At 46.3% G+C, this 10,014-nt stretch overlaps 3 protein-coding genes across 3 annotated transcripts; 2 read left to right on the top strand and 1 right to left on the bottom strand.

Annotated features, from left to right (window-relative positions):
- Positions 1-3,289: 3,289 nt before the first annotated feature.
- Positions 3,290-3,742, bottom strand: LOC142663771 (histone H2A type 1-like). Its single transcript, XM_075842605.1, has one exon. It carries the CDS (start codon positions 3,729-3,731, stop codon positions 3,339-3,341), a length of 393 nt encoding a protein of 130 aa, XP_075698720.1. The 5' UTR covers positions 3,732-3,742; the 3' UTR covers positions 3,290-3,338.
- A 308-nt stretch (positions 3,743-4,050) lies between these two features.
- On the top strand, positions 4,051-4,431 carry LOC142662983 (histone H2B 1.1). Its single transcript, XM_075841274.1, has one exon. The coding sequence runs from the start codon at positions 4,051-4,053 to the stop codon at positions 4,429-4,431; it is 381 nt and encodes a 126-aa protein (XP_075697389.1).
- Positions 4,432-6,056: 1,625 nt separating this feature from the next.
- On the top strand, positions 6,057-6,369 carry LOC142663803 (histone H4). The gene has a single exon (XM_075842635.1). The coding sequence runs from the start codon at positions 6,058-6,060 to the stop codon at positions 6,367-6,369; it is 312 nt and encodes a 103-aa protein (XP_075698750.1). The 5' UTR covers position 6,057.
- Positions 6,370-10,014: the final 3,645 nt, after the last annotated feature.

The following is a 10,014-nucleotide window of genomic DNA, read 5'->3' as shown; positions in this document are numbered from 1 at the left end:
GGAACAGGGACGTAAAGCCGATAATATGAAGGAATAGAGATATAATGCCGGTTCAGATGAGGGAACAGGGACATAATGCCGGTAATATGAAGGAACAGGGAAATAAAATAATGCCGGTAATAAGAAGGAACAGGGACATAATGCCAGTAAGATGAGGAAACGGGGACATATTGCCGGTAAGATGAGGGAACAGGGACAAAATGCCGGTAAGATGAGGGAACAGGGAAGTAATGCCGATAATATGAAGGAACAGGGACATAATGCCGGTAAGATGAAGGGACAGGAACATAATGCCGGTTCAGCTGAAGGAACAGGGACATAATGCCTGGCAGATGAGGGAACAGGGACATAAAGCCTGTAATATGAAGGAACAGGGACATAAAGCCTGTAATATGAAGGAACAGGGACATAAAGCCTGTAATATGAAGGAACAGGGACATAATGCCTGTAATATGAAGAAACCGGGACGTAATGCCGGTAATACGAAGGAACAGGGACGTAATGCCGATAATATGAAGGAACAAGGAGATAATGCCGGTAAGATGAAGTAACAGGGACATAATGCCTGGCAGATGAGGGAACAGGGACATAAAGCCTGTAATATGAAGGAACAGGGACATAAAGCCTGTAATATGAAGGAACAGGGACATAATGCCTCGAAGATGAGGGAACAGGGACATAATGCCGGTAATATGAAGGAACAGGGAAGTAATGCCGGTAATAGGAAGGAACAGGGACATGATGCCTGTAATATGAAGGAACAGGGACATAATGCCTGTAATATGAAGGAACAGGCGCATTATGCCGGTAATATGAAGGAACAGGGACGTAATGCCTGTAATATGAAGGAACAGGGACATAATGCCTGTAATATGAAGGAACAGGGCATAATGCCGATAATATGAAGGAACAGGGAAATAATGCCTGTAATATGAAGAAACCGGGACGTAATGCCGGTAATACGAAGGAACAGGGACGTAATGCCGATAATATGAAGGAACAAGGAGATAATGCCGGTAAGATGAAGTAACAGGGACATAATGCCTGTAATATGAAGGAACAAGGACATAATACCGGTAATATGAAGGAACAGGGACAAAATGCCTGTAATATGAAGGAACAGGGACATAATGTTGGTAATATGAAGGTACAGGGATATAATGCCGGTAATTTAAATAAATAGGGACGTAATTCCGGTAATATGAACGAGCCGGGACGTAATGCCGGTAATATGAGGGAACAGGGACATATTACCGGCATTATGTCCTTTTTCCCTCCTACATATGGCATTATGCCTGTAATATGAGGGAACAGTGACATAATGCCTGTAATATGAAGGAACAGGGATATAATGCTGCTAATATGAAGGAACAGGGACGTAACGCCGGTAATATGAAGGAACTGGGACATAATGCCTCGAAGATGAGGGAACAGGGACATATTACCGGCATTATTTCCCTGTGCCCTCCTACACGGGACATAATGCCAGTAATATGAGGGGACAGGGATATTATGCCGGTAATATGAGAGGACATGGACATAATTCCGGTAATATGAACGAACAGGGACATCAGTGCTTAGCGCCATTTACACTATAACCAGTCCCCGTCTCTATCACTCACGTTATCCGGCCCTTTCAGCAGTCCTGTCATGTGTTATGCCTGATGTCTGCGCTGTATTCATCACCTCCCTCTCCGGCTGTATCGCAGTGATAACCCGCCCCACTCCTCACTGATGACCGCACATCGCTCTTCCTATAATAACCTCCGCTGCTGCTGCGAGGAATGACGCCGTTATGTGCAGCTAATGATCCAACGCTGACCAGTGTATGCGGAGTCCTTGTTCCCTACTCCTTGTAAAGGCAAACCAGGCTCAGCGTGTAGGTTGGGGGAGCAGGTATCCTCCGCCCGGTGTGAACACAAGCGCAGGGGAATTCTACTCTTATTCTGTGAGGTCATGATCATCGGGTGTAGTCCCGGTCACCGTTGTAAATCAGAGATCTAAACCCATTAACACTGCCCAAGTCCCCTAATAGCGTCCTAGAAGCAGCTGACTGAATTGGGTCTTAGACCAGGGAATGTTAATCTGAAGGGAAAGAGTGCCTTAGTGCTATACTTGCTGCTGAGTGATCCTCCGGCAGGAAAACACATCCTCGTAGCGGCGCTGCCGGACGCCGTTTGTGCCGATGCCTGCATGTACAGGAGTGGCAGAAACTCACCGCTGAATATCCGCACGAGCAGTGGATCAAACAGCTGACTTGCTGTGTTGCTGCTTCGGCGTCCAGCTTGCTGCTGGGCAACGTGCTTTCCGCAATCCTTGGAGAGAGGGCCAGTGTTTTCTTAGCTGCTGTCACTGCTACTAATGTTACGAGATTCTTACAACAAACAATAAATCTGTTACTGGGACCAACTTTGACACACGTATCGGCTCGTATTGCTTCGTATCTCATTCTGCCGGACGGCTGGGATTAATAAGGCTGCTGGCAATAAATCTGTTAACCTCTAGTACTAATAATGAATCTGTCTGCTGTCCCTATATAGGACTCACTTTATTACAGTAACGCGTGCAGTTTCTTGCAGAGCAACATTTAATGAGACGCATTCAATGAATGAAAAAGGACAAACTGATGCAGCTGATACGGCATTTTTCAAGAGCAAAACCCAATGTTGGAGGGGCCGTGTTTTCCAAGCTGCTCTCATTGCTACAAATGTTACGAGATTTTCAAAACAAACTACCAATTTGTAGCACCAAGTTCCACATAAGTATCGACTTGCATTGTCTTGTATCTCACTTTGCCAGACTGCTGGTATAATCGCGCTGCTGGCAATATAATGACAGGAAACAGAATGCACCTATTTCTACTTCGTACTAACACTGTGCGTTGTCTATACTTAGGACTCACCTCATCCCACTAACGCATGAAGTTGCTGCAGAGTAACATTTAGTGAGACGCTCTTGAGACTGGAAGATATAATTTAAGACACTATGTAGTCGGGGGCGGGTTGTAGATCATGAACATGAATCACTGGAGTAGTTGTACTATTAATGTGTCCTGTAGTTAGTGCACCAATGAGGACAGCGCCATCATCTGCACGAGGCAGTAGTGAATGTATAGGTCATGAGTAACGCAGCAGTTCTACACCCACCCACCGTACGGCTTCTTTTTCAATGTGAAACCCCGCGGTATATGAATTCATATGACTAGATCTCTGCACAAGCAGAGCCACTTATCTGGCGCAGAAAGTTTACATATCGGAGATCAGCGGTGAGCTCTGTTCTAAGGACCATGTGGGCGGCTCTTAAAAGAGCCTTTATGGTTAAATGTGGATAAGCGGCGCTCACTTGCTCTTGGCGCTTTTGCTGCTCTCAGTCTTCTTGGGCAGCAGAACAGCCTGGATGTTGGGCAGGACGCCTCCCTGAGCGATGGTCACACCACCCAGCAGTTTGTTGAGCTCCTCGTCATTGCGCACGGCCAGCTGCAGGTGACGGGGGATGATTCGGGTCTTCTTATTGTCCCGGGCGGCATTTCCGGCCAGTTCCAGAATCTCAGCGGTCAGATATTCAAGCACAGCGGCCATGTAAACCGGAGCGCCGGCGCCCACCCTCTGAGCGTAGTTGCCCTTGCGTAGAAGTCTGTGCACACGACCGACAGGGAACTGAAGTCCTGCCCGGGATGAGCGTGTCTTGGCTTTAGCCCGCACTTTGCCTCCCTGTTTACCACGTCCAGACATCGCTAAAGCAGAGAAATCTTCTATCTGTATCGTAACAATCACACCCTTTCTGCTGCCTTTTATAAGCTACTGCACCGCTCATCAGCACCTGTGATTGGATAGATTTAAAGCCACCAACAGAGAACAGACTTGTGGAAACCACCAATTAGCTGCACTGGGAGTGGCTTATGACGATTCCATAGGTCACATGACTTGCTCTTCCAATAGAACAGCGGTCAGGCAGCGTTGCTCATTTGCATAGCCCGTGTATAAATACAGCAGCGGTGGGAGGGTAAAGCATTTCATTATCTCAGTTGTGAGAAGATCGTCGTGTGTGATCATGCCTGAGCCCGCTAAGTCTGCCCCGGCGCCCAAGAAGGGCTCCAAGAAAGCCGTCACCAAGACACAGAAGAAGGACGGCAAGAAGCGGAGAAAGAGCAGGAAGGAAAGCTACGCCATTTACGTGTACAAGGTGCTCAAGCAGGTCCACCCTGACACCGGCATCTCGTCCAAGGCCATGGGCATCATGAACTCCTTCGTCAATGACATCTTCGAGCGCATCGCGGGGGAAGCCTCCCGCCTGGCTCACTACAACAAGCGCTCCACCATCACCTCCCGGGAGATCCAGACTGCCGTGCGCCTGCTACTGCCTGGAGAGCTGGCCAAGCACGCCGTGTCTGAGGGCACCAAGGCCGTCACCAAGTATACCAGCGCCAAGTAATCTGCCCCGTCCCTGCAGTAAGAACACAAAGGCTCTTCTAAGAGCCACCCACCTTGTCTACAACAGAGCTGTGCCTGCTATTGTCTGGCCTCCCGCTAGTCTCCCTGTTCTATGTGCGGCCGCTCTCGTGTCGGTGCAGATGCTGCTTCATACATTGTGGCTGCCGGACAGGGAGGGACATTGCCGCGTGTGATGAAGCCGGGACACGGATCCTGCGGGCAGATGACCCGTCATAATATCACACTGTCCAGAAGAAACGGAACATTGTACATTAGGAGACGGAAGGAAGCATGGGACATCTGTAAATAACAATGATGAGGGTAGTAGTCCGATTTATAACATAGATGCCGGGGAAACTGCTTGACGATAGAGAGCAATCAATCACACTGGCGAGGACTGGATAAAGGGTGGTTATTGTAATACAGGCGGAGCAGACTGGTGTCTCCTCTGTGCCGGGTATTGTAATACAGGCGGAGCAGACTCTGGTGTCTCCTCTGTGCCGGGTATTGTAATACAGACTTTGCTGTTACAATAATCTTGCACAAAACACCAAAGTTTGCTGCACCGGTATTACAATACCCGATAAAGAGGAGACGCCAGAGTCTGCTCCACCTGCATTACAAAAACCAGTCAACCAGAGTTTGAGGCTATAATAACCTTGCACAAAGGTGTGTTTTTCGGTGCTAGGTTAATGTAGCAGCAAACTCTAATGTGTTGACTCCTTATTGTAATACAGGTGGAGCAGACTCTGGTGTCTCCTCTGTACCATGTATTGTAATACAGGTGGAGCAAACGTTGTTGTTGTTTTTTTTGATGCAAGGTTATTGTAGCGGCAAACTCTAGTGTGTTGAGTCGTTATTGTAATACAGGAGAAACAGACGATTTCTTGTCTGTGAGGGCTTATTTTCTATACAGGTGGAGCAGACTCTGGTTTCTTCTACACCCTGTAATAGAAAAGGGACATAATGCCGGTAATATGAAGGAACAGGGACATAATGTCTGTAATATGAGGGAACAGGGACATATTACCGGCATTATGCCCCTGTACCCTCCTACAGGGGACATAATGCCAGTAATATGAGGGAACAAGGACATCATGCCTGTAAGATGACGGAAGAGGGACATAATGGCGGTAAGATGAGGGAACAGGGACATATTACCGGCATTATGTCCATTTTCCCTCCTACATAGGGCATAATGCCTGTAAAATGAGGGAACAGGGACATAATGCCTGTAATATGAGGGAACAGGGACATAATGCCTGTAAGATGAGGAAACAGGGACATAATACCAGTAATATGAAGGAACAGGGAAATAATGCCGTTAATATGAAGGAACAGGGACATAATGCCTGTAATATGAAGGAACAGGGACATAATAACGATAATATGAAAGTACAAGTAGAAGCGGGAAAAGAGCGGCCGTTATCGTAAAATGAGCTTGCAATTCAAAATCTGAGTTAAGCCAATCAACGGGAGGGGGAGGGATTGGTAATGTGAATTTGCTGAGAGAAACGCCCCGGAAGTGACATGTATTACAGTTCTCTCTCTGGTCCACCCAAGGTCTATATAAAGACGCGCCCCGCGGTTGTCACTGCAATATTTCTCTTTAGCTCCAGCTTACAGGATGTCTGGTCGTGGTAAAGGAGGAAAAGGACTCGGTAAGGGCGGTGCCAAGCGTCACAGGAAGGTGCTCCGTGATAACATCCAGGGCATCACCAAGCCTGCAATCCGCCGTCTAGCTCGCAGGGGAGGCGTCAAGCGTATCTCCGGTCTCATCTATGAAGAGACTCGCGGCGTCCTGAAGGTTTTCCTGGAGAACGTCATCCGTGACGCCGTCACCTACACCGAGCACGCTAAGAGGAAGACCGTCACCGCTATGGACGTGGTGTACGCGCTCAAACGCCAGGGCCGCACTCTCTACGGCTTCGGAGGTTAATTCCGCTCCTGCTCTGCTCTATCTTACAACACAAAGGCTCTTCTCAGAGCCGCCACATCCTCTATAGATCAGCTATGATGTCTGCTGGTGACCTCGTTTATAATCTGAGCAGCGATCTTCTACTTCTATATACACGGGGGTAGGGGCTTCAGTATCACGTCGGTCTTCCAGTGAGGTGCCGGATATGTGGACCGCAGTGTGTCCCCTAATAGCGTCCTAGAAGCAGCTGACTGAATTCCGTCTTAGACCAGGGAATGTTAATCTGAAGGGAAAGAGTGCCTTAGTGCTATACTTGCTGCCGAGTGATCCTCCGGCAGGAAAACACATCCTCGTAGCGGCGCTGCCGGACGCCGTTTGTGCCGATGTCTGCATGTACACGAGTGGCAGAAACTCACCGCTGAATATCAGTTTAGTTGCTCATAGCGCTGTATAAGCGCACGAGCAGTGGATCAAACAGCTGACTTGCGGTGTTGCTTCTTCGGCGTCCAGCTTGCTGCTGGGCAACGTGCTTTCCGCAATCTTTGGAGAGAGGGCCAGTGTTTTCTTAGCTGCTGTCACTGCTACTAATGTTACCAGAGTCTTAAAACAAACAATAAATCTGTTACTGGGACCAACTTTGACACACGTATCGGCTCGTATTGCTTCGTATCTCATTCTGCCGGACGGCTAGGATTAATAAGGCTGCTGGCAATAAATCTGTTAACCTCTAGTACTAATAATGAATCTGTCTGCTGTCCCTATATAGGACTCACTTTATTACAGTAACGCGTGCAGTTTCTTGCAGAGCAACATTTAATGAGACGCATTCAATGAATGAAAAAGGAGAAACTGATGCAGCTGATACGGCATTTTTCAAGAGCAAAACCCAATGTTGGAGGGGCCGTGTTTTCCCAGCTGCTCTCATTGCTACAAATGTTACGAGATTTTCAAAACAAACTACCAATTTGTAGCACCAAGTTCCACATAAGTATCGACTTGCATTGTCTTGTATGTCACTTTGCCAGACTGCTGGTATAATCGAGCTGCTGGCAATATAATGACAGGAAACAGAAAGCACCTATTTCTACTTCGTACTAACACTGTTCGTTGTCTATACTTAGGACTCACTTCATTCACGAGCCGGTAATATGAAGGAAAAAAGATATAATGCCGGTAAGATGAAGGAACAGGCACATAATGCCGGTTCAGATGAGGGAACAGGGACATATTGCCGGTAAGATGAGGGAACAGGGACATATTGCCGGTAAGATGAGGGAACAGGGACGTAATGCCGGTAATATGAAGGAACAGGGACATAATGCCGGTAAGATGAAGGGTCAGGCACATAATGCCGGTAATATGAAAGAACAAGGACATAATGTCGGTAAGGTGAAGGAACAGGTACATAATGCCTGTAATATGAAGGAACAGGGACAAAATGCCTGTAATATGAATGAACTGGGACATAATGTTTGTAATATGAAGGAACAGGGAAATAATGCCTATAATATGAAGGAAAAGGGACATAATGCCTGTAATATGAAGGAACAGGGACATAATGCCGGTAATATGATGGAACAGGGACATTATGCCTGTAATATGAAGGAACAGGGACATAATGCCTGTAATATGAAGGAACAGGGACGTAATTCCTGTTATATGAAGGAACAGGGAAGTAATGCCGATAATATGAAGGAACAGGGACATAATGCCTGTAATATGAGGGAACAAGGACATAAAGCCGGTAATATGAAGGAACAGGGACATAATGCCTGTAATATGAAGGAATAGGGACATAATGCCTGTAATATGAAGGAACAGGGACATAATGGCTGTAATATAAAGGAACTGGGACATAATGCCGGTAATATGAAGGAACAGGGACATAATGCCGGTAATATGAAGGAATAGGGACATAATGCCGGTAATATGAAGGAACAGGGACATAAAGCCTGTAATATGAAGGAACAGGGACATAATGCCTGTAATAGGAAGGAACAGGGACATAATGCCGGTAATATGAAGGAACAGGGACATAATGCCGGTAATATGAAGGAACAGGGAAATAATGCCGGTAATATGAAGGTACGAGGACATAAAGCCTGTAATATGAAGGAACAGGGACATAATGCCAGTAATATGAAGGAACAGGGAAATAATGCCTGTAATATGAAGGAACAGGGACACAATGCCGGTAATATGAAGAAACAGGGACATAATGCCGGTAATATGAAGGAACAGGGACATAATGATGGTAATATAAAGGCACATGGACATAATGCCTGTAATATGAAGGAACAGGGACATAATGCCGGTAATATGAAGGAACAGGGACATAATGCCACGAAGATGAGGGAACTGGGCCATATTACCGGCATTATGACCCTGTGCCCTCCTACACGGAACATAATGGCAGTAATGTGAAGGAACAGGTACATAATGCCTGTAATATGAAGGAGCCGGGACATAATGCCGGTAATATGATGGAACAGGGACATTATGCCTGTAATATGAAGGAACAAGGAAGTAATGCCGATAATATGAAGAAACAGGGCAATAATGACTGTAATATGAAGGAACAAGATATAATGCCGGTAAGATGAGGGAACAGGGACATATTGCCGGTAAGATGAGGGAACAGGGACAAAATGTCGTTAATATGAAGGAACAGGGACATAATGCCAGTAATATGAAGGAACAGGGAAATAATGCCTGTAATATGAAGGAACAGGGACATAATGCCGGTAATATGAAGGAACAGGGACATAATGCCGGTAATATGAAGGAACAGGGACATAATGATGGTAATATAAAGGCATATGGACATAATGCCTGTAATATGAAGGAACAGGGACATTATGCCTGTAATATGAAGGAACAGGGATATAATGCCGGTAATATGAAGGAACAGGGACATAATGCCACGAAGATGAGGGAACTGGGCCATATTACCGGCATTATGACCCTGTGCCCTCCTACACGGGACATAATGGCAGTAATATGAAGGAACAGGGAAATAATGCCTATAATATGAAGGAAAAGGGACATAATGCCTGTAATATGAAGGAACAGGGACATAATGCCGGTAATATGATGGAACAGGGACATTATGCCTGTAATATGAAGGAACAGGGACATAATGCCTGTAATATGAAGGAACAGGGACGTAATTCCTGTTATATGAAGGAACAGGGAAGTAATGCCGATAATATGAAGGAACAGGGACAAAATGCCGGTAATATGAGGGAACAGGGACATAATGCCGGTAAGATAAGGGAACAGGGACGTAATGCCGATAATATGAAGAAGCCGGGACGTAATGCCGGTAATATGAAGAAACAGGGACGTAATGCCGGTAAGATGAAGGAACAGGGACGTAAAGCCGATAATATGAAGGAATAGAGATATAATGCCGGTTCAGATGAGGGAACAGGGACATAATGCCGGTAATATGAAGGAACAGGGAAATAAAATAATGCCGGCAATAAGAAGGAACAGGGACATAATGCCAGTAAGATGAGGAAACGGGGACATATTGCCGGTAAGATGAGGGAACAGGGACAAAATGCCGGTAAGATGAGGGAACAGGGAAGTAATGCCGATAATATGAAGGAACAGGGACATAATGCCGGTAAGATGAAGGGACAGGAACATAATGCCGGTTCA

Source organism: Rhinoderma darwinii, chromosome 11 (genome assembly GCF_050947455.1).
Source record: "Rhinoderma darwinii isolate aRhiDar2 chromosome 11, aRhiDar2.hap1, whole genome shotgun sequence".
In the NCBI taxonomy this organism is placed as follows: Eukaryota; Metazoa; Chordata; class Amphibia; order Anura; family Rhinodermatidae; genus Rhinoderma; species Rhinoderma darwinii.
This window is presented reverse-complemented; position numbering and strand designations above follow the sequence as displayed.